Genomic DNA, 23,118 nt, shown 5'->3' with positions numbered 1-23,118 from the left:
AGAGCCACCATGCCCTGCCAAGCAATGGTTCTCAACCCTAGACATACAATGCCCAGGATTTCCTCCAAATAATTAAAATAAAATGAGGACATCTAGATCAAATACCACAGAAATCACTGCTGCCCTTCCAGAGGATTTAGAGGCTTTTGTGGGAACCACACACATAAGTAATAAACCTTCTGCATTTGTAATGAAGGAAGGCAAACCCAGCAGTTTCCCAATGGTCACTGAAGGTTTCAAGAGGCTCTGATGTGCCATCACACAGGTAGGTAGCAACAAACCCCCATACCGTACATTTCATTTTAAATAGCTAGAAGGACCATAATGATAAATTTTTGAGGCATACATAGCCTGATGTTAAACATTACCCAACTTACAAATCTCAAGACATTCCCTGGTACCCTTTAAATATGACATTGTTTTTGTTTTACTAAAAACATTATGCATATTTTCAAGTACTCAAACCCAACAATAAGCTTTATAAATTGTTTCAAAGCAAATTAAAAAATTTTTATGTGTACAGATACATATATTTATGTGCACAGGAATGCTGATGTCCTGAGGCACCAAATCCCCTGGAGCTGAAGTCACAGGGAACTGTGAGGCTTCAGAGGTGGGTGTGGATCCTCTTCAAGAGCAGTGTGTGCTATAATTTAGTTCCACTCTCCAACCCCCAAATTATTTTTTGAAACACCTGTGTATGGGGGTATATACATCACTATTTGTATATGGAGATCAGAGGACAACTTGCAGGCAGGAGTTGGTTCTCTCCTTTCACCACGCAGATCCCATGGACTGAGCTTCAGTCTTCAGGTTTGGTGTTAAGTGTCTGTCTTTACCAGATCCAAAGTAAAGTTCTGTGAAGTGCTCATTCTTAGGATAGAGATCCACTATCTGCCTCCAAAATGCTGAGTCATATCTGTGCCATATTATACAACTTTTAGAGATGGAACACAGGGCACAGTATATGAGTGCTCTACCAATGAACTACATTTGTAGTCATTAACACTTCTTTAAAAAAACACTCATTTTTATTTTACATAAGTGGTTTGCCTGCAGGTATGTATACCATGTGTGTGCCTGATGTTGGAGGCCAGAAGAGGGTGCTACAGGCTCTGGGGCTTAAGTTTTAGGTGGCTGGGAGCTAAAAAATTAACTCTTAAGCACCTGTGCAGACTCCTCTGCAACACCCACCCATTCTTGGTAATTTTCTGCTCTTAAGTGGCTTAAAAAATTATGGCAATCTCACTGTAGTATCTAAATTTTCAAATATAGATAGGAAGCCTAGTAATTGCCTCTGAATAATTTTAAAACCAAGCAATCTTTGCTACAAGACCCATTCAGAGAATCTATATGTATATGACACGTGTCAATTGCAGACTCGATTAAAACCCTTTGCTATCCATCTCCCTTGACTGTTGGATCAGAAGTGCCGTACATTATTAATTCAGGCACGGTGGCATGTGCAGGCAAGATCACCCATGGGTTCCAGGACAGCTTGGCCGATATAACAAGTTCCAAGACACTCAGGGCCATACAGCAAGACCCTGTCTCCTGCCCTTCCCACAATCTACCCTAATTAAAAAAGAAAAAAAAAAGGTGCTGAACATAGATGTTACTTGTTTGGCCAGGAAAAAGACAAAGTAGCAAAAATAACAGGCTGGAGAATATGCTTCTTCTAACTTGGCAAAGAATAAAAGGGAGACACCTAGAAAAACTAAGTAGTGTCTTTTGATTTGGAAACTTAATTCATAAACTGTCTTCTTTATACAGGGCAATGTTGTAACATCACTGTTGGTTCCAAATTCAACACAGTACAAAGCAAGGAAACATTTATTTACTACACTCACACAGTAATGATCCAGCATTCTGATGTTTGCCCAGGTAGCTTAATATAGCAAATATTCAGTCCCCACAGAAGAACTGTGTCCGGTTTTACGCCGAGTCAAAGAACAGAAAGGAAAACCCATCACTGCTGAGCACTGGCACTCAGGCACCATTCTGGGGCTGGGACAAAACACAATCCCAAGTCAGCTTCGTTTCCACTCAGCTGCACTGATTTACTAGTTAAGGAACACAAGCTAAGGTTCTAACAGCTTATCTGAGACAAGTTTAACTAACTCTAAGATCACATGACTTGACAGGAAATATACAAATGTTAAAGAACTTACCGTTCTGTCAATCATTTCAGAGTCCATGAAATATACATAGCAATATATTTGTAACCAGAAACTACACTAATGAGACACATCATTTAGTTAAAGTTCTACCTGAAAACATGCCATTTTAAGTGAAATCCTAGAAACGTAACTCTCAAGTCCTACGGTTTAACAGTCAATTCCTACTGAAGCGGCACAGATTTCCTTTCACAAGCGCAGGCCAGCAGCAAGACAAACTGCAGTATGTCAGACAAACAAGTCCCCAAGTTCTTCTGAAGAACACCAAGGAGTTGCCAGAGAGGTTACACAGTGGCCTTGATCTTTATTTTTCTTTACCTGGAATTCTACAAATTCTGAAATTGATCAATAGATTTATGTTGTTTAATAAACAGCACCAGTCGTGCCCACGGATACAGTTCAAACCTGACTTTCTCGGTTCTCAAGTTTATTATGAAAACACTGCAGTGACTTGTGCAGTGACATCATCTCACAGGAGGGAAACAGTTCTGTTCAAAACAACTCACCAGGTTTTCTGACAGTAACAAAGAACAACGCGGGGCTGAGATTTGAGAAGGGGAGAAACTGAGTGCAGACAAATCATACAATTAAATTAATGGTATCCCTGAAAGAAACACAACAAGAGGGGAGGCCTTGGTACTTATTTAAAAATGTTCATTAAGCTCCAATGATTGTTTGCTATCCTCATCTACAGTCATGCTGAGTAAGCTACAGCTAAGTGGAAGTCAACTGGACTCACAGGTGTTAATGTTTATATCCTACATCTGCAGTCTCTCAAGAAAGCAAAAGTAACTACAAATAGCGCTATGCCAGAAACTGGATTCTTGACCAACAATGTCGCGTCAGCATGCAATGAACTGGTTCATTCTAAAGTGGTCACGGCTGTTGATGACAAGAGGCTTTGTATTTTTATATGGCACATCTTTTGGTCCGTGTGAAAACAAGTTTTTTGAATGTTAACTATTTTCTGACACTTTGGAGTTACTGTTGCTCTTCCCATTTCCATTAGGTCAATATACGGTTCATGGCAATACTGTACAAGTTTACATTCCATTACAGGAAGTAGTCCGGGGTACGACGAGTGACATGTGGCTCGCCTCTGCGAGGTGCTGGATCAAACTGCAAGCTGAAAAACAAAGTAAGACTCACTGTTTCTATTCTAAGACACCCACGTATTTATCAAAATTAAGATCTTAAAAAAAAAATTAAGATCTTCAATTTTTCAAATTGTACGGTCTATTCCCTATCCAGTCTCAGTATATTTTAAAAGACTAGAACCCAATTCTAATAGAACTACATATACTGGGGCACAGCTCTAACATTAGCACTTGGGAAATGGAGGCAAGAGGATTACAGTTCTAGACCCACTTGGGCCACAAATACAAAATAATTCAGCACTTGACAGGCAGAGGCCAGTGGACTGATGAGTTCTGGCTGATTAAAGCCACAAGAACCCATTTCAAGTTGCTGTTCACACATGGTTAGTTTTAACTGTTAAGCTGACACAAGAGAATAATCACCTAAGAACAGTTTCAACAGAGGACTAGACTTATGTAAACCAGGTTGACCTGTGAGCATGTCTGTGGAAGACTGTCTTAACTGGTATAATACCAAGCCCAATGTGGCTGTCAGCATTCCCTAGGGAGGGAGCCCTGATGTGTTTAAGAATGAAGAAAACTAACAACATAAGCAGCAAGCAAGGGCCCACACACACCACCTCTGCTTTTTTGTTTTGAGTCATGGTTTCCTAATATAGCCCACAGAACTCTCTATACAAACTCAGAGATCCTCCTGCCTCTGGTGGAATGTAAAATTACATCTAGACCATGGATGTTAGTTGAGGAGTCATTATTAGCTCCTGCCTCAACTTCCCCTCAAGGGTGGGCCATAAACTATGACTATAGGGTGAACTGCTCCCCTATTTCGGACACTGAATTTTATCACAGTAAAAGAAAAAGTAGTCAAGGATGTCCTTAACTTTGCAGCTCTCTCACCCTTGCCTCATCCCAAATGCTAAGATTACAGCTTTGAACCTGGGTTAAAACTGCACTTCATGATTGATGAGCACGGCAGCACAGGTTCTAGCAACTGGGAGAACGAGGATGGACCCCTGAGTTCAAGGCCAGTCTGGTCTACACAGTGAATTCCAGGACAATCAGAGCTATATAGTAAGACCCTGTTACAAACAAACTGAAGACCTAGTAATTTATACCAGGCTCCAAACAAGAGAAGCTAGTTTCTGTTAAGTGTAGATCCATTCCAACAAAAATGTAGTCAAAAGTCAACCTGTGCTCTGGCTTAAGCAGAGCTGGACAACACAAAGCAGCTCAGAGTAGATACTTACAAAGAATACTTAAGAGTGTCGTCAAGTTCCATGATTGCAGCTTGGTTACCACAACGATAGCAATAGTTTGGAGCACTGAAAATTGTTACTACATTCCGGTCATGGCACCAGTTATATCCCTGTAAGAAAAGAGAAAAAAAATGTTTTATGTAAGTACATTGTTGCTCTCTTCAAACACACCAGAAGAGGGCATCAGATCCCATTACAGGTGGCTGTGAGTCACCATGTGGTTTCTGGGAATTGAACTCAGGACCTCTGGTAGACCAGTCAGTGCTCTTAATTGCTGAGCCATCTTTCCAAACCACTCCCCTCCCCTTGTTTTAAGCATTTAAAAACAAGCCAGGCATGGTGGCACACACCTTTAATCCCAGGAGGCAGAAGGAGGTGAATCTCTGAGTTTGAGGCCAGCCAAATCTACATGGAGACCATAACCAACCAAGCAACTAAACAAGTATTACCTATCACCAAATACATCTATAAATGTGTCTTTTACTGACATGCTCTTTTGATGTTTTGTATATGCTAGGCCCAGGGAGTGGCACTATTAGTAGATGTGGCCCTGTAGGAGTGGGTATGTCACTGTGGCTTTAAGACCCCCATCCTAGCTGCCTGGAAGACAGAATTCTGCTAGCAGCCTTCAGATGAAGATGTAGAACTCTCAGCTCCTCCTGCACCATGTCTGCCTTGATAATGGACTGAACCTCTGAACCTGGGAACCAGCCACAATTAAATGTTGTGGTTGCCTTGGTCATGGTGTCTGTTCATAGCAGTAAAACCCTAAATTGATTTTAAAATAAAAAACAATTTTTTTTTGAGATAGGGTCTCACTATACAGTCTAAGCTAGTCTGGATTACAAGGCAGTTCGGCTGCAGCCTCTCAAACCAACCACCAATTAACCAACCAGCCAGCCAACCAGCAAACTAGCTAACTAATGAACCAACAAGGAACGTACCACTATGCTTGGCTGACCATCAGTACCGACAACGAACTCTTGTAGAAGAGCCATAGACTGAATGTTCCATGTCTCCTTTCTCAAAGTACGGTAGTCAATGTTAAGGTAAGAACCCCACAGAGGAAAGGCTCCTTTTAAATCACCTACAAGCCAGTTACCCAAAGGACATCGACATTTTGATGTTTCTTTTCCTACACAGACATACTAGATAAATGTGAAATAAACCACTACCACATTATACCCTTCTTCATTGCTCTACATTTTCACCCTTTCATCATCCAATCCCAAGCCCCCCAGTCATTAACAATCTGAGCCACCAATCACAGACCTGACTTTCTTTTGACTGTCCATCTACTGAAGAGGAACAAAGAACATCTCCCTGATGGCATCAGTGTCAAACTCCATTCCTTCGGTTACTACAAAGTTAGTCTGACAGGTTTCAAGAAAAGAACATACCTCCATCACCAGCTGGTGAGCTCTGGACACCAATGTGAGGCCATTGGCATGATTAAATGTTTCAGAAATATCTTGGCCAAAGGTATAACCAGCTCCCCGAGGAGATATCCCCCAGCCACCACGGTCATCTGGATCTGACCACAGCAAGTCACACATTGGACCCTAAAAAGCAGGTACAAGTTATAAAACCGACTTCCACATGTAGAATTCAATTGAGAATTCACCAGAATCAACACCACTCTATAAAATCACATTCTGAGTATGTCTGCTGCACACAGCCTGGATTTTGCAGCTGGGGTACCTCTGAAATGGGAAGCAGTTCCCACAAGACACAGTGTGCTCAGTAGCTTGTCCCATCTGCCCGTGTATCCAAGACAGATGGGCTAGTGGTGATGACAAGGAAGGCTTCTAAACTTTTAATGAGCAATGGTAAGGGCCTCATGTCATTTCATTTTGAAAACCTGAGTGAACATAGATAAATTAGGCTACAGCTAAACAACTTTTATTCTTCCTAAATAAAGAGTTTCTGAGAATTTTTCAAAGCCATACCTCATGAGGAACTTCTTGTAGGCGATCAAGTGCTCTGATGTGATCCAGTGTGTCTATGGATGGTGAGAGACCACCATGTAGACAGAAGATCTAAAAAGATTGATTACAAATGGTAACTACACCTAAGAGAAACTAAAACCTCTGGATTACACTTCAGCAGGAACCTCCACCTTTTAGCTACATCAGTTCTAAGCTGTTCCAACGAGGACGGACCCAGAAGAACTGGCTATTGTTCTGCCCTAATCACAACTGATTGTCTGTTCTTGCTCTTGACCAACTATCATCACTGAGATTCCTTCAAGAAAGTGTTTCTCTAGCTTAACTCATAGTTCCTCCAGAGACTGGTAGCCATCCTCATACTCAGGACCGGCAAACAATCCCTTACACCTCCCAGACCCCTCTACAAACAGCCCCCAAGGCCGAATGGGTTACATTTTCCTCGCCCAAGACTCTAACCCGACAGTTCAGCACACAGAAAAATAACCTATCAGTATCCCCAAAGGGACAGAAGCTATAAATCAGTACCCTGTTAACACCAAGAAAGCAGATTATTGGAAAGGAAACCAGCACTGAGTTCTATGGTATACACACCTGCCCATCCACCAAGGCAGTGAGAGGAAGATAGTCAAAAAGGTCTGTGAAGTATTTCCAGACGTTTGCATTTCCGTATTTCCTTAAACACTCATCGTAGAAACCATAAACTTGTGTGATCTGTCTGCTCTCGTGGTTCCCTCGGAGTATGGTGATGCGCTCTCGGTAACGAACCTAAAGAAAGTGAACAACAGATGCTAGCTCTTTCCAAAAGAAAAGACAATAGACATTTTATAAAACTTTCTGGGGCTGGAGAGATGGCTCAGAGGTTAAGAGCACTGACTGTTCTTCCAGAGGTCCTGAGTTCATTTCCCAGCAACCACATGGTGGCTCACAACCATCCTTAATAAGCTCTACTGCCCTCTTCTGGTGTGTCTGAAGACAGCAACAGTGTACTCATATAAATAAAATAAATAATTCTTAAAAAAAAAAAAAAAAAAACTTTCTGTAGGAGAATCCAGAGTTCCAAACTGAGAGGAGGGATTAAGAGGTGTACATCTCTAAATTTCAGTGAAATAATGAAATGAACTTAAGATTATTAACTTAAAAAAAATTTTGTTGGGACTAGAGAGATGGCACATTTGTTAAGAGCACTGACTGCTCTTCCAGAGGTCCTGAGTTCAAATCCCAGCAACCACATGGTGGCTCATAACCATCTGTAATGGGATCTGACGCCCTCTTCTGGTGTGTGTCTGAAGACAGTTTCAGTGTACTTATATATAATAGATAAATAAATCTTTAAAAAAAATTGTTGTTTTTCAAGAGTGGGTTTCTGTGTAGCTCTGGCTGTCCTTGAACTCAAGAAGATCCACCTGCTTCTGCCTCTTGAGCTCTGAGATTAAAGGCATATGCTACCATGGCCTGATGATTATAAACATTTTAAAGGTTTATAAAATGCTTACCAATTACCATTCACAGCTGCACACTAGCATTCAGGGAGGCCACATCCCATGCCTCATGTGTTGTCAGTTACTGAGCACATCTGCCCCAGTGCTTTCATTTCCTGAGCATATTCCTTGAGTGTAGTGTAGCTATTGGGCTACATGACCGATTAAGATGCAACTTTATCAAGTCTTTAAAGTGGCTAGGTCATCTCACATTGTTGTCAGGAATGGATGAGAAGCACATTCATCTACACTTGGTATTGACTGTAGCCGCTGTCTTAGAAAAAGGCATGAAGTACTTGGCCTTATGACTTTAATGTAAGATTTTCCTAATGACTAATGATGTTAACTAACCACGTTCTTATCTTCTAGTGTGAAGTAGCCCTTAAGTACTTTGCCCATTTAAAATTAGATTACATAAGGTTAGGCATAGTGGTCCATGTCTATAATCCTAGGATGTGGGAAAGGCAGAAGGATCAGTGTTTGAAGCTTCTTACAGCCTGACCCTGTCTTAAGAAATCTGTCTTCACATGCTTGTAATCCCAACACTAAAAGACTGCAACCAACTTGAGGACTTGGGAGTAGCCCCAGGAAGATATTCTGTATAATTAGAATACTCCTCAGATCCACACCACAATAAAAATAGTAAGACCTATCTTATGAGATGACCGACAGCAAAGGGGCCTGTCACCAAGCTTGATTTTAAAATTACATTTCATTTATTGTGAGTGCAATGTGTCCTTTCATTTCACCCATGTGTATTCCAGTGTTCAAATTCAGGTCATCAGGTTTAGTGGTATCTGTCTTTTACCCACTGTGTCACCTCATTGCCTCAAGATAGCCCAAGTGGACACAATACGGCTATATTTTATTCAGTTAGCTGCCAGTTTGATCTCTAAAACCCATATGGTGGAAGGAGAGAACTGACTACCACACATACTTAGTGGCATGTATGTGCCCGAGTCACACAAAATTAAAAAGCAAGCACAGAAATGTTTAAATTTCAAGTTAAGGCTGAATCTGTGCTAGCATGCAAGAGGCTGAGTTCAATATGAAGCACCAAAAAAGCAATTTAAACAAGTGCTTTTATAAACTTTGCTGCACCTTTTTAAGAATAAAAGAAAAATCTCAATTTTAATAAATTAAATTTTCTTGCCCCTTTTTTTAAAAAAAAAATAAAAATTTGAGGCAGGGTTTTACATATCCAATGATAGTCTGGAACTGCTCCTCCTGCCTCCATCTTCTGAGTGTTAGAATTATAAGCATACTTATACAGTGTTGGAGGTCAAATCTAGGGCTTCTTGTGTGCTAACCAAATACTATAGATACCAGGCTGCATCTCCAGGCCCTGGATCATTGTTCTGTGAACACAAAGCTTGAGCCTAACTAAGAGCAAAAGATATTCTTTTCTCCTAGATTTAAAAACCTTGCTATTAACTGAGGCCAAGGATTTGTTGATACATCTATTCAGACACCACTTGAGAACGGACAACCTTTCCCAGGGTTCATTTGCTAAGGCTGCCATTAGTCTCAGAGTGAGCCCATACACTGCAGGGATGCTTGTCCTCCACGGGGTCAGCAGAGCTGGGGGTCTTCTTCATTTACAGACTGATGTTCTCTCCATGTGGTCTCCCATCTTCTTCCCTATGTTCATTTACACCTGGAGCTAGAGGACAAACTTTGGTATCATCCTCAGAAATGGCCACCTACCTCCTTAGATAGTGTCTCACTGTCCTGGAGCTCACTAGGCTAAGCTAGCTGAGCAGTGAGTGTCAGGAATTCTTGTCTCTGCCTCCTTGGGGTTGGAATTATGTACAGTCACACTCTGGGGTACATGGAACTAGGATCTGGGCTTCTGACATTTAGGAAGACAACAGTGCAACCTTAGTCCTTGGTACATAAATTCTGTTGTTGGTGTTTGTTTTTTGAGACAGGGTCTCACTATGGAGTCTTGGCTGGTGAGTGCTTTCTGCGGTGGTTGGATCATGCTACCATTCAACTAGCTAGCCTCTGCCCTTGAAGTGCCCAGTAGTAGTATGACCTCTTAAAGGCAGCCCACTCCTTCCACTCCAGTGGGTGATGTCAGTGTCAGAGTTTCTGGAGTCACTGCACAAACTGCCCACCATGTACTCAGAACTCTGCACTTGATAATTCTATGTAATACAGACACTAATCAAAGTCAGTTCTAGCTCAAACTGCTTCTCTAAGATTAGAAAATCATCGACAGCAAGTTTCTTGTTCGTACTATTCTGTGATAAAAATGAGAATGCTGCCTAGAAAAGGAAGTAAAGCTTTACCCTCCTGAGGCAAAGCCAAGCAACACTTTAAGGCAGATGCCTTAAAATCAATGCCACATGTGTCAGTGCGGGGTCTTCATCTTTTTAGATTTGTTTATTTTATGTATGTGACTACACTGTTGCCATCTTCAGACACACCAGAAGAGGGCATCAGATCTCACCAGGTGGTCACTGAGAATTGAATTGAATTCAGGCCTTGTGGAAGAGCAGTCAGTGCTCTTAACCACTGAGCCATCTCTCCAGACTCCAGTGCTCTTAACCTCAACACTTCAGGGCCACAAACGACACCATGGTTTCCAAAATTCGATTCATTTCATTAAAAAAAAAAAAAAAAAAAAAAAAAAAAGTTTTTTATTGCATAAGCCAGGCTGGCCTCAACTCTCAAGCCTTTTATCTGGGCTTTACCAGTATTGGGATTGCACACTTCAGCTCTCATTCTAATCGTTACTAGGTGTGTGCGATGCCTGCACACACCTCCCTGAGAACAAACTGCTTGTATTTGCTCACTCTTGAACATGTGGATCAAATTCCTTTTCTAATATTAAAGACAACATATCTTCTTCACAGAAATCGGATTCTTTCCTCTCAGTTCTTTATGTCAAGGCAGCTGTATTACTTCGATAGCCAATGCACTAAACTAAAAGTTCTACTTGACCGGTTTGCTAACACTAAAAAAACCCAGCTGGACATAGTGACGCACACCTTCAATCACAGCACTTGTAAGACAGAGGCAGCTGTGAACTGAGTTTGAGACTAGCTTGGTTAACACAGTGAGTTTCAAGACAGCCATAGCTATGCATTGAGACTGTCTTAAAAAACAACACAACCAAACCAAACAACTTAAAACCTGAGGTATCCCATCGCACTGTGTTCTGAACCACTCCCTAGCTCCGAAAGCAGACGTGATGATTAAGCTGACAATTACATTATTTTGCATTCCTAAATGTGATATTCTAAAATTTAAGACTGAGATGAATGTAACAAATAGTGGTAGGAAAAGAACATTTCAGACAGCTCTTACCTAGTTCAAAAGGCTCAAACAAAATAAGTAAAATTACCTTAAGAGCTACAAGCAGTGTAACTGTTTCAACAGAGTAATATCCTCTGTCCACATAGTCTCCCATAAACAAGTAATTTGTATCTGGTGATTTACCACCAATTCTAAAGAGTTCCATGAGGTCATGAAATTGCCCATGAACATCTCCACACACAGTGACTGGACATCGAACCTCTTGCACGTTGGATTCTTTTGTCAGGATTTCTTTAGCCTACAGATAAAGAAAAAAATAAAGCAATACATTCAGCATTAAACAGCACTAACAAAGATCTTTTAAGAAATAGAACCTGTAAAACATGAAACCATAGGCATTTGCAACACAAGACTGATATATTTTTTAATTTAATTATATATTTTAAAAGGTTTACTTATTTTATCTATGAGTACACTGTTGCTGTCCTCAGGCACACCAGAAGTCGGTACTGGATCTCATTACAGATGGTTGTGAGCCACCATGTGGTTGCTGGGAATTGAACTCAGGACCTCTGGAAGGTCAAATTCCTATCTCACTAGAATACTGAAGACACCAGTAGCATCCACACAAGATTGATGAAAATGAACAAGATCTGGGCTGTAGAAATGACTCTGTGGTTAAGAGCATTGGCTGATCTTCCAAAGTCAATTCTCAACACTCAGATGGTGGCTCACACCTGTTTGTAGTTCTAGGTGACCCAATACTTAACCTGGCCTCTGAGGGCACTGCACAGAAGTGGTACAGAGAAATACAAAAAGGTAAATAAATTTAAAAGAGGGGAGAAAAAAAGAGCGCCTAATGCTAGCCCCTCAGGCTTTGAGGTTTTTTGATCTTGATTTAAGACATTTAACTCCCCCACCCCATTTCATTCTATTTCTCTATAAAGAAATATAAAGTTCTTATCTTAGAATATCCAGTGTAGCATACAGGCATTCTAGGCTGCGTTTAGGAATGATCATTCAATCAATAGACAACTGTGTATGCTAAAAATGAATACTAGAAGACAACTTTTTTTATACCATCTGAGCGACTCCACCCTGTGCTAGACACTGGTGTGTGAAACAGGTCATTCCCACGGCAAAGAAGAGAAAGGCTGTAATTAAGTAAGGAGAAAAAGAACAGACTTAATGAACAAGAAGACTAAGTATGAGGAAGGAAAGGCAGACCATTTTAATTAGATACACAACCAACTGCTCATACTAAAATTCAACTAGCCTGTAATCACAGAATTCAGGGCCAGACGGGACAATTACACATGGAGATCCTCTTTCAAAAGAAACCCCCGCCCCACATCGAGAACAAAGATGCCTACTGGAAACAACATTACCACAATTTAAGATGAAGGAAACCTGAGTTACACATTTGAAACACCAGTCTCTATGCTTTGAAAATGGAGCCTATCAGTAACACTGAAGTTCCCCCTCACATCTACCCATGCTGCCCTAAGTACAAAGACGCTGAAGAATCACTATTTTTTTTCTCTCCAAAGACTTTGGGGAGCCTACTTCTAGACACAATGCCTCTCCGTTCTTAATGCAGACTCAACGCTCAATTTTTGGTGAATATAGAGACCCCCTAACTACAGTCAAACTAGGATTTGCTCCTCTGCACCCATGTAGAGCTCTATTCCTGGGAGCAGATAGATACGACACGTGAACTTACGCATGTTGTCCAGTAAATTGCACATTTAACATCAGCACTATCACAGTGAAAATGAAAAAGATGAACATTAAGTGAAAAATGTTAACTTCCAAATCTGGGGAAGTTAAGGCCAGCAAGATGGCTCAAAGGATAAAAGTGCCCACCACTAACTCCAATGACCTGAATGTGATCAAATGCAGCAAAAATTAAAATTTGAACAGTAAGTAGATTTGAGAAAAGCCAGTCAGGTCTTTCTCTTCCTGCCCTGACCAAATTTCAGAAAAATTTGGAAAAAGGAAACATAGGAAAAAAGCAGTGGTATATATCAGATGGAATCAAGCCACCTATTAAAAATGTTTTAACGGGTTGGAGAGCTGGCTCAGCAGTAAAGGCACTTTGCTACCAAACCTGATGACCTGAGTTTCATATATGGCCCCCATATTGTGAAAGAAGAGAATCTTGACCTCTCTGATCAGTGTGGAACATACACTCTCACATGCTTCAATAGTAAGGCTTAAAAAAATGTTTTTTAATTGGGGGCTAGAGAGATGGCTCAGTAATGGTTAAAGGGTTGCTCTTCTAGGACCAGGGTTCAATTCCCAGAACCCACATGGCAGCTTACAACTGTTTCTAACAACTATTTCTAACTCCAGTTCCAAGTGACCTGACACCCTCACACACATGAAGGCAAAATGTCAATGCACAAAAAAACAAATGGGCTGAAGAGATGACTCAGTGGTTAAGAACACTGACTGCTCTTCCAGAGGTCCTGAGTTCTAATCCCAGCAACCACATGGTGGCTCACAACCATCTGTAATGGGATCTGATGCCCTCTTCTGTGTGTCTGAAGATAGTTACAATGTACTCACATATATTAAATAAATCATTAAAAATAATCTTTATGGGTATTTTATGTTTGTATGCTACATATGTACAAGTATCCACAGAAGCCAAAAGAGGGCATCAAATCTGCTGGAATTAAAGTCACAGGTGGTTGTGAGCCAGACATAGAATTGGTTTTATATGTGATTTTTATGATTTTTGTCTCAATTTATCAACACTAAGATAATTACTACACCAAAATACACTACTTTAAACGCCAAGACAATAAAGGCTGTAAATGCAGATTATTGTGCAACTAGGAAAACTAAGAGACATATGTCAGAGAGCTGGCCTTAAGAACCTTCATGACCTTCCAAATCTTTACCTTATTTATCTACTCATTCATTTACTTATTTTTATTGTTTTAGACAGGGTTTTTCTGTGCAGCTCTTGCTGTCCTGAAACTTCCTCTGTAGAATAACCAAGCCTGCCTTAAACTAAGAGATCTGCCTGCCTCTCTGCATCCTGAGTGGTGAGATTAAAGGGGAGCTCCGCCACCCAGCAGTTTTGTTTTGTTTTTAAAGTCAAGATCTCTCCATGTATACCAGGCTGGCCTCCAACTCAGCCTTTGCCCAGTATTGACATTAAGAATTAAGCACTACCTCATCCAGCCTCTGCAGCCCTTTAATGGAACCAAGACTGTAGGCCTTCATCAGTCTGCTTTCAAAGCTGGATATACTACAACTCTTCAATGTGGTAGAGCTTTTCAAAATTATTTGATTAGTGTTAGAACACTGGAGTGTTTAAAATGGTCTATTCTCATACTGACATTTTACTCTTGTACCCAAAGCAAAAGAAAACATTTTTTTTTAATCATCACATTTCTGTAGTGGAAGCAGAGGGAGAAACATGCCTGTGAACCATGGTATGCGTGCATTCATCACTCAATTTATGGAAGTCTCTTTTCCCACCATGTGGGGCCTGGGAATCAAACTCAGGCAGCCAGGCTTGGTAGAAACCTTAACAACTGAGTCACCTCACTGACACCCCCCCCCCCCCGTCCCCTTTCAGCTTCCTCCAAAACGTTTTGTCCAGGCTGGGTTTATGATGATGCAGACCTTGGGGAGGCAGATGGATCTCTGTGATTGTGGTCTATAAAAGTGTTCAAGAAAGTCAGAGCTACATAGTAGAGACCCTGTCTGGAAAAAGAAAAACTCAAGCCTTCAAATTTCTCTGCTAATGCAACACTTAACAAAACAGACAAAGAACAAAACAAAAGAACCCTTTAACCCTAACATTTGGAAGGCAGAGGCAGACAAATTTCTGAGTTTGAGAACAGCTGGGGCTACATAGAGAAACCTTATCTTAAAACAAACCCATAAAGTTTTAAAAATAATGTAATTTAATACCATAATAATTGAGTCACCAGAACCCTTCTGAAATTCAGTCAAATAACACAGATTGGGAAAAGATCTAATAGAAACTCCCTAAAATAAGGTTAAAACTAGAAACAGGCTATTATATTAAATAAGGTCTTATCGTGAACCTGCCCTGTTACCTACAGACTATAGACTGGACATTCTTAAATATGGGCCATTCCAATCATCAAATAAGATGACAGAAAAGCAGGCTTGCTTGTGTGAAGTAGACCTTGTAACTCATCTAGGGTAGGACTGTTTAAAGAAGACAACAATTTAAGAAAAACCCGACCACTTACTCATCATTTCCTTGATGGGCACATAGTTTTTTCATTTCTAGTTAACTTATACTATAGAAAAAGTCATCCTCTTTGCTGGAAAGATGGCTCAGACTGCTTTTCCAGGTCTTGAGTTCAATCCCCAACAACCACTTGGTAGCTCACAACCATCTGTAATGGGATTTAATGCCCTCTTCTGGTGTGTCTATAATGTACTCACATACATAAATCTTTAAAATACTTAAACTGAGCAGTGGACAGTTCCTCATGTTGTAGTGACCCCAACCATAAAACTACTTGTTGTTATTTTGTAACTGTAATTTTGCTACTGTTATGAATGGTAATGTAAAGTCCAATAAGGGACCCACCACCAAAGTTAAGACCGGCTGACTTAGAAGCACATGACTCCAACTCCAGCTATTCATCAAAACGACACCGAAAGCACAGAAGTTGTTCCTGCCATCCCAAAAACCAAACCCAGGGCTTTGAAAACTGAAAGACAGTGCTGAGATATCCACAACCATGCCTGTTTCTCACCTTCCCCCACCTTCCACCAATCTAAGATATAGTTTCTTCTATAGGTAGTCAAAGATCCTAAGAATGGCCCTGCAGAAGCAAGCATGCACACGGAAGCCCACCATCATCAAGCTCTCCTTAACCACGGATCAACCAGTAAGAGAGGACAACACACCTGTACTCCTTGTGGATGTCAAGGCCCAACTAAGCAGCAGATCCCAAGCCAGGAGCCAAAACCAGGTCAAGCCCCCACCAAGGGAAGGCTGTGTTCAGTTGCTTCCTAACCAAGATATGCTCTTGTAAATTCAATGCAGCTCATTGGATGATCCATAATTGAATAATATGGTTTACTATAGATGTTCTGTATTTCACAAATTTTGCCCTTGGGTAGTCTATGGAAGAAGACATTAACCCTCAGATATCTTATGGAAAAAAAGCTAACGTCAGTTTTAAAGTTTCTTTTGTCAGGGCAAGATGGCTCAGCAGGTAAGAGCTTTTTGCTGCCAAGCCCAACAAACTGAATTCAATCTCTGGGCCCCACTTGGCAGAGGTAGAGAACCAACTTCCACGTTCTTGGTTCCAAGTGCTTTGTTGGGATTAAAGGAAAGCATCACTACATGGCTGAAACCTTATTACTATTTAGAGTGAAAAATTACACTAGTAAGACTATGTAGAGAGATATGTCATGAAGACAAAATTCAGCAGTGAAAGCCTAAGGGGCTGACCAATTGAACACAAAACAGAAGCACAACCAGCTCTGCAAAGCCCTTGTGAACTCAACTTCCCAAGTGCCCTTATCCAGGTAAACTACCGGGGCAGTCTAGAGCAAAAGCCTCTTGTTCTGTCCCAACACAGGGGTAAGAATTACCATCTGCAAGATAATCATTAACCAGAAAACATAAAAATATGGACTTAAAAACACCATTTATACTAGAATTGACTGAAACAAAAAGGAAAGGGGATAGAGGAGCAACTAGCCAGCTGGTCATCCAGTTTAAATACCCAGGACTCAGAAACATACTCTCCCCACGGTGCTCACCCTTCCAATCCACAACCCTACTTTATAAATAGCTAAAACCTGGTTGGAGAGATGGCTCAGCAGTTAAGACTGCTCTTCCACAGGTCCAGAGTTCAATTCCCAGCAACCACATGGCGGCTCACAACCATCTGAAATGGGGCCTTAATGCCCTCTTCTAGTGTGTCTGAAGGTAACTGCACTGTACTTATATACAAAATACATAAAAATAAGTAAAACCACTCTACTGTGAAGATATGAAGCAGTTATCCCAGATTGTTCAACAGTCACCTCTCACCCCCATAACTGGCTGCTAGCGAACTCTCCCTTCTTCAGCCTACCCTATTTCTATAAAGAAAGCTATTTAAAACAATGACACCACCAACAAAGCATTTCCCCTCCTAAACCCAGTCCAGCTTAGAGTAAAGAGGATGAAATAAGAGAAAGTCATAGTACCAACAAAGTGCTGGTCCCCTTACAGGATTCAACTCCCAATTCAGTGCTTATTTCTACACACTCAAAGGATACTTCACTGTTAACTCTGACATGACAAATGTTGATTTACCAGACTGAATATAGAAATGAATGTTGTCCCACTCATTCCTACAGGATGGGTCATTCCCTCTTTCTGTGGCTGGGCTTTGTGCAAGCCAGGCAGGTGTTATATTGTATGGCTCAACTATAAATCCCTAGCTTTCGTTTTACTTATTTTGAGACGGATTTCAGGCTGGTTTTGAACATGCAATCCTTCTGCCTCAACCTCTGAATAGCTGGGACTCTATACACTACCAGGTCTGGTTTCCAGGGCCCATCATTCTTGCTACTACTCAAGATCTACCTTTAAGGTCAGCATTTAGACAGAAAATTACAAACCCAGAGAACTGGAAGGACCTAGGAATCAACACATGAACATACTTTTCATCCAGTTAATCCAAGATGCAATACCACTCTATGCCAGGAGCCATGGAACATACTACAGGTGTGTGGAGGCTTTGGAGATTAAAATAATAGCATTTTATAAATTATGGCAAAAAAATCACCTATCTTTATTACAATGTTTTATAATTTATACCATATGACAAAATGGCCTATGATTTTCATCACACCAATCTTATTTGAGGGACAAATGAAGTCAGCCACAAGAAAATGAAAGAACCCGTTTCCAAGAGCGGTAGGACAACACTATCTGACATGAACGGAGCCTGGCAGCTGTAGGAACACAATGCTTCATTTACAGAATCTGAGTGCACAATTCATGCTTGACCACTATACATGCACTTTTCATTACCACCTCAACAGAGCTCTGAAAGCAAGACAGGGACAGTGGGATTAGAAGTCATTACCCCAAGGAACCTAACTCCAGCCACTTAACCTTTCCAAGCCCTTGCTTTGTATCTACATCAACTACAGTAACTATGCCAAACAAAGTATAATGAAAACATTCTAATATGCTGCTCCTGCTTGTTCTTAATATTTATACTGCTATGGAAACAGCCAAACAGCCTTTTAAATTAATAACTATATTACTTTATATAAGAACTTAGTCTTGGGGGTGGGAGAGATGGCTCAGCAGTTTAGAGCACTCGTTCTTGTTTTTATTTCAAGTACCTACTCGGTGGTTTACAACCATCCATAATTCCACTCAACCTCCAAGAGGACCAGGCAGGTACATGGTGCACACATACACACAGGTGAACACCCATACACATAAAAGAAATCACAAAGGGAAAAAGAGAATGTAATCTTGGTCAAAAAGTTTAGCTTAACAATAGGTGGTGATAACACAAATCCTTAATCCCAGCACCTGGGAAGCAGAGGCAGGTAAATCTGAGTTCAAGGCTAGCCTGGTTAATAGAGTGAGTTCCAGGACAGCCAGGGCTACACAGAAAAACTTGGTCTCAAAACAAACAAATCAGCTAATCAAATTAATAATAAGCAATTTCCTTTTCCATTCTTAAGTAACAAATGTTTAAACTAAATAACATCATAATGTCTATATTTATTTAAGACAGGACCTCTCTAATGTAACCCTGGCTGTCCTCAGAGATCTGCCTGTTTCCCAAGTCCTGGCTGACCTAGAACTCACTATATAGAACAGACAGGCCTTGAATTCACAGAAGTCCATCTGCCTCTGACTCTTGGCCATCCTCCTGCATCAGCTTCCAGAGTGATGGGATTAAAAACAAGTATGACCACACTCACCAAGTTGATAGTATTTGTTTTTCAATCTGTCAATGGAACTTTGCCTAAGATAGAACTGCATAGGCTCAGCCAAAACACCAAGCTCCCTAAACAGCAAGGTACATACTTGTACACACAGTAGCTTAGCTTGGGCAGAAACTTGAAGCCCATCTTTATTTTTAATGAGTCAGCAACATAAAAACCATGCTCACCACTGTTATGACGCACATTTAGATCCTTTATGCTTGGAAGCAACACTGCTATTGTTGACATACATACATTAAAATCCTAACATCTATACATATTGAGAAAAAGAGATCTAAGCTGACTAGCCTCACATCCGAGTTTCAGGAAGATGTGAAAAATACTGAATATTTTAAGCTTCAGCCCTCACCCCATCTGAGTGTGTCTTTAACAGTCTTCCCAAAGCAAACCTACCTGATGGTCCATGTCCTACTCCTTTCCATACTTTAGTTTCCTGTTGATAATAAAGACCTCAACAAAAATAACTTTGGGGAGCTAGTTTTGTTTTCCCATCCTGAGAAAGGGTTCTTCTCTATGTAGGCAGCCCTTGCTATCCTTGAACTTCATCTGTAGATCAGAGATTCTCCTGAACGCTGGAATTAAGGGGGCACATCACTATGCTGGGCTTCAAGACGTGTTCATTTTAGTTCACAGTCCTAGTTCATCACAGCAGGAAAGTCACAGCTGCAGAAATTGGAGAGGTGCTCAAACCACCTCATCAGAAACACAGCAATGAATGCATGCTCACTGTTACATTCACTGTGTGTATGCCTCAGAGGAAAACTTCAAGTACATTCTTTCCACCATGCTATAAGGAAGGGGACAAACTCAGTCTATTGGGACCTTTACCACAGAGGGCGTCCTCCACTCTTACACAATTGAGTACCTCTCCCTCCCAATCTAGGGAATGGTGCCATCTACTGTGGACATGTCTTCCCATCTCAGCATAAAAAAAGATGCTCCTAAAACATGCTCATAGGCCAACCTGATCTGGATAGACTGATTCCTGAGACTTCCTATCCAGGTGACTCTAGAGCAGTAGTGCTCTTTGGGGGTCCAAATGACCCTTTCACAGGGATCACATATCAGCTATCCTACAAACTAGATATTTACAATTCAAAACACCATCAAAATTACACTTATGAGGTAGCAACAAAATAGTTTTATGGCTTGGGATCACCAGAACATGAAGAATTTTATTAAAGGATCACAGCATTGGGAAGGCTGAAAACCATTGCTCTAGAGGTCAAGTTGACAATGCTATCCTAGTCTTTCCAACTAGATTAAAAGTTCCTTGAGAACATGTATAAGGTATTCTTTATTATCTTCTGGTTGCCTTCTTAAGAGCATGCAATCTTGGAGCATGTGTTTTAACTATTTTTAAGTACAGAAACAAAGACCAGGTAAACTGTTTACCTGAAAAACAAGTTACAATCACTCAGTTAGGAAACGAAAATGGTGATCAGGTCTAACAGTCCAATGAGTGGTCACATGAATGACTAGTCATCCAATGTTCACATGAAGCCCCTACACTCAGAGTCAGCAATTAGAGACTAAGACCTGGCAATATTTATTAAGTAATTTTTAAGACTCATTTCTAAACATTAAAAATACCAATCTTGTTTGATGTGAGAGAAACAAAAATCAAAACACTAGAGATTCAAGTAGGGTGTGGCATGGCACACACATGTAATCCCAGCACAAGGAACGTCACAAGTTCAAAGCTACCCTGGCTACATAACCATGGCACCCAGGGATACTTGGGAAGGAAGGGGAAAAAACCTACATTTGACTTAAACCTCAATCACTCTCAGCATTTTCTGGAAAATTGTGTCATCAGAAAATATTCAAACTCAAGAATCTCCTTTTTATACCAAACTACAAAGGAATGAGTATCTTTTGTATTCCAAAAATTCTTCCTGTTAATACAAATTACTAATATAATCCATAATTCTGCACTAAAATTACATGTTAAATTAACTCTGAAGAGAAGCTAAAATGGAGACGAACATTTTTCTAGTAGAAAATTGCATTAATTAAGACTTCAAAAATAAAACATGATTGACAGCTGAAAAACTTGCTTCCCCTGTTCTTGGGGAAAACCAATGGAATGAGATAACCTGAGATACCAAGTCATCACTTTGAGGAGTGGAAATAGAAAAATCGGTCAATACGGGGATTTTTACTACTGCTTGTAGCCACAAAAAATACAATTCAAAAAACTTTTGCAACGAGAAAGGATAAAAAATTTGACCGACTCTCTTCCCATTTGTGTTGCTCTCTAAAAATAAGTGGCTCCATGCCAAGTACGTTACACACAGAAGGGTTTCGCACTACCCAATTTGAGTCAGCATATACATCATAAATTAAAGTGACACTGGATTTCCAATCCCAAAGCTCTTCGTGTAGTATGACTCACCAAATTCTCCATTTGTCCAACTATGAAAACTTTATATTCCTCTCTTCAAACTACCACTAAGACCTTCGTAGAAATTGGGTTTAGCGACTACCTTCCTAATCGTTAAACACACACTTTAAACAGGGCTCCGAAGAAGCCGATGTGTGAAGAACGACAGGAAAGCGATGTGACCTTCCACAGGCGCTGGGGTCCGGCCTTGTGGGCAGCGCCCGCTCCACGAAGCAAGCCCGAGGGCAAGAGCAATGCCTTTACTCCAGGAGTCCCGAACTCGTTCCTGGGCGCAAAGTACTACCAGTCTACAAAGGGTCCCGGCCGCCCCGCTTCGCACTGCCGGGCCGGGCCGGGAGGCTCCGAAGCCCGGCGCGCGGCGCCATTTTAGGCCGCGGTGGCGGCGCCATCCAATCAGCGCGCGGGAGGCGGGGGGCGCCGGGTCCCTCGCGAGTCGCCGCAGGCAGCGCGGGGCGCCGGTCTGCTAGGTTCGAGGGGTCTGGCCTCCGTGCCGCCATGTTGCACCGTTCCCGCGGCCTCCTGATAGGAGGACCCGGGCAGAGGCCGCACCTGGGGCCTAAAGCAGCTCACCTTCTCACAGAGGCTCTTGACCTGGGACTCGGAGAGCTGCTTGCACTCGTTCAGCTGCTCGATCCACTGGTCCAGCTCCTTGGTGAACAACTTCTCGTCCATGGTGCCGCCCGCCCGAACCGGCTGCCGCTCCGCGCTGCTCCCGCGCCGCCGCCCGCACCCGGGCCACACGCACACGCCGCCGCCGCTCCCCGGGGTGCTTCCTGCGGCCCCAGGAGGCTGCTGGGCGCTGGCGCCGGCCCGCTGGCTCGCTCCGCAGTGCTCGGCCGCCGGCCGCTGTGCCTCCTCCTCCGCTCGCCCTAGCTCGGGACTCGGCTTTCTGTAATGGCGGCCGCCCGGCGTGGTGACGTCACGCCGGCGTCAGGGAGCCGCGGGGAGGGCGACGGAGTGGGGCCTGGACCCAGAGCTGCGCACCGTGGAGCCCAGGCGCAGGCGCAGCGGAGATGGCTGCCAAAGGAAGTGGCTTCGATTTTGGGGCGTGGTCCTCCCGCGAGGAGGGTGGCGGGGGAAGGGAAGAAGAGAGTCAGAGCAAGCGCAGTGCTGGAAGCGGCGTGCGGGGTAAACCTGGAGCCCCAAGGCTCCGCAGGGCGCCTGCGCGAACTCGGTGCATGCGCAGTCCGTGTAGGCGAGGTCTGGCTCCCTGTGACCTGGTGTTTCTGGAAGACTGCTGGATAATAAACACTTTTCAGATGGGGTCTGGCAGCCTGATGACTAAAAGCAACCCTAAAGTCCTTTGTCCGGCGGCCCTGGGAACTACAAGAGAGTCCCACATCTTTGGAGACAAGAACTGACTCCAGGCAGGCTGCCTGGAGTGACCTTCCCCACCTCAGGCCCTTGTAGGCTCCTTTAATTAGGTCATTCGTAGGCGAAGGAAGGTGTACCTGCTGGGATGTGTCGCCCGCGCACCTGACACCCCCAGCACACACCTGCTTCTGCAAGATGG

The 23,118-nt window shown here is 42.2% G+C and overlaps 1 protein-coding gene across 1 annotated transcript; it reads right to left on the bottom strand.

Annotated features, from left to right (window-relative positions):
- Positions 1–1,815: 1,815 nt before the first annotated feature.
- Positions 1,816–22,530, bottom strand: PPP2CA (protein phosphatase 2 catalytic subunit alpha). The gene is made up of 7 exons (XM_080923142.1): positions 22,176–22,530; positions 11,310–11,519; positions 7,071–7,244; positions 6,480–6,569; positions 5,931–6,092; positions 4,522–4,640; positions 1,816–3,303 (listed from the first exon to the last, which is right to left on the bottom strand). The coding sequence occupies exons 1-7, from the start codon at positions 22,275–22,277 to the stop codon at positions 3,231–3,233; spliced, it is 930 nt and encodes a 309-aa protein (XP_080779268.1). The 5' UTR covers positions 22,278–22,530; the 3' UTR covers positions 1,816–3,230.
- Between the last annotated feature and the right edge of the window lie 588 nt (positions 22,531–23,118).

This window comes from Micromys minutus (assembly GCF_963924665.1).
Source record: "Micromys minutus genome assembly, chromosome: 10".
Taxonomy (NCBI): Eukaryota; Metazoa; Chordata; class Mammalia; order Rodentia; family Muridae; genus Micromys; species Micromys minutus.
The sequence above is the reverse complement of the archived record's forward strand: the minus strand, read 5'-3'. Positions and strand labels throughout refer to the sequence as shown.

Bases quoted from the DNA above. Each gene is read 5' to 3' on its own strand.
- PPP2CA (XM_080923142.1), bottom strand. From the start codon at position 22,277: ATGGACGAGAAGTTGTTCACCAAGGAGCTGGACCAGTGGATCGAGCAG. The intron at 7,245-11,309 runs GTAATTTTACTT...CACTTTCTTTAG, and splicing joins CACTGCTTGTAGCTCTTAAG to GTTCGTTACCGAGAGCGCAT. The intron at 6,570-7,070 runs GTGTGTATACCA...CAATCTTTTTAG, and splicing joins CTGCCTTGGTGGATGGGCAG to ATCTTCTGTCTACATGGTGG.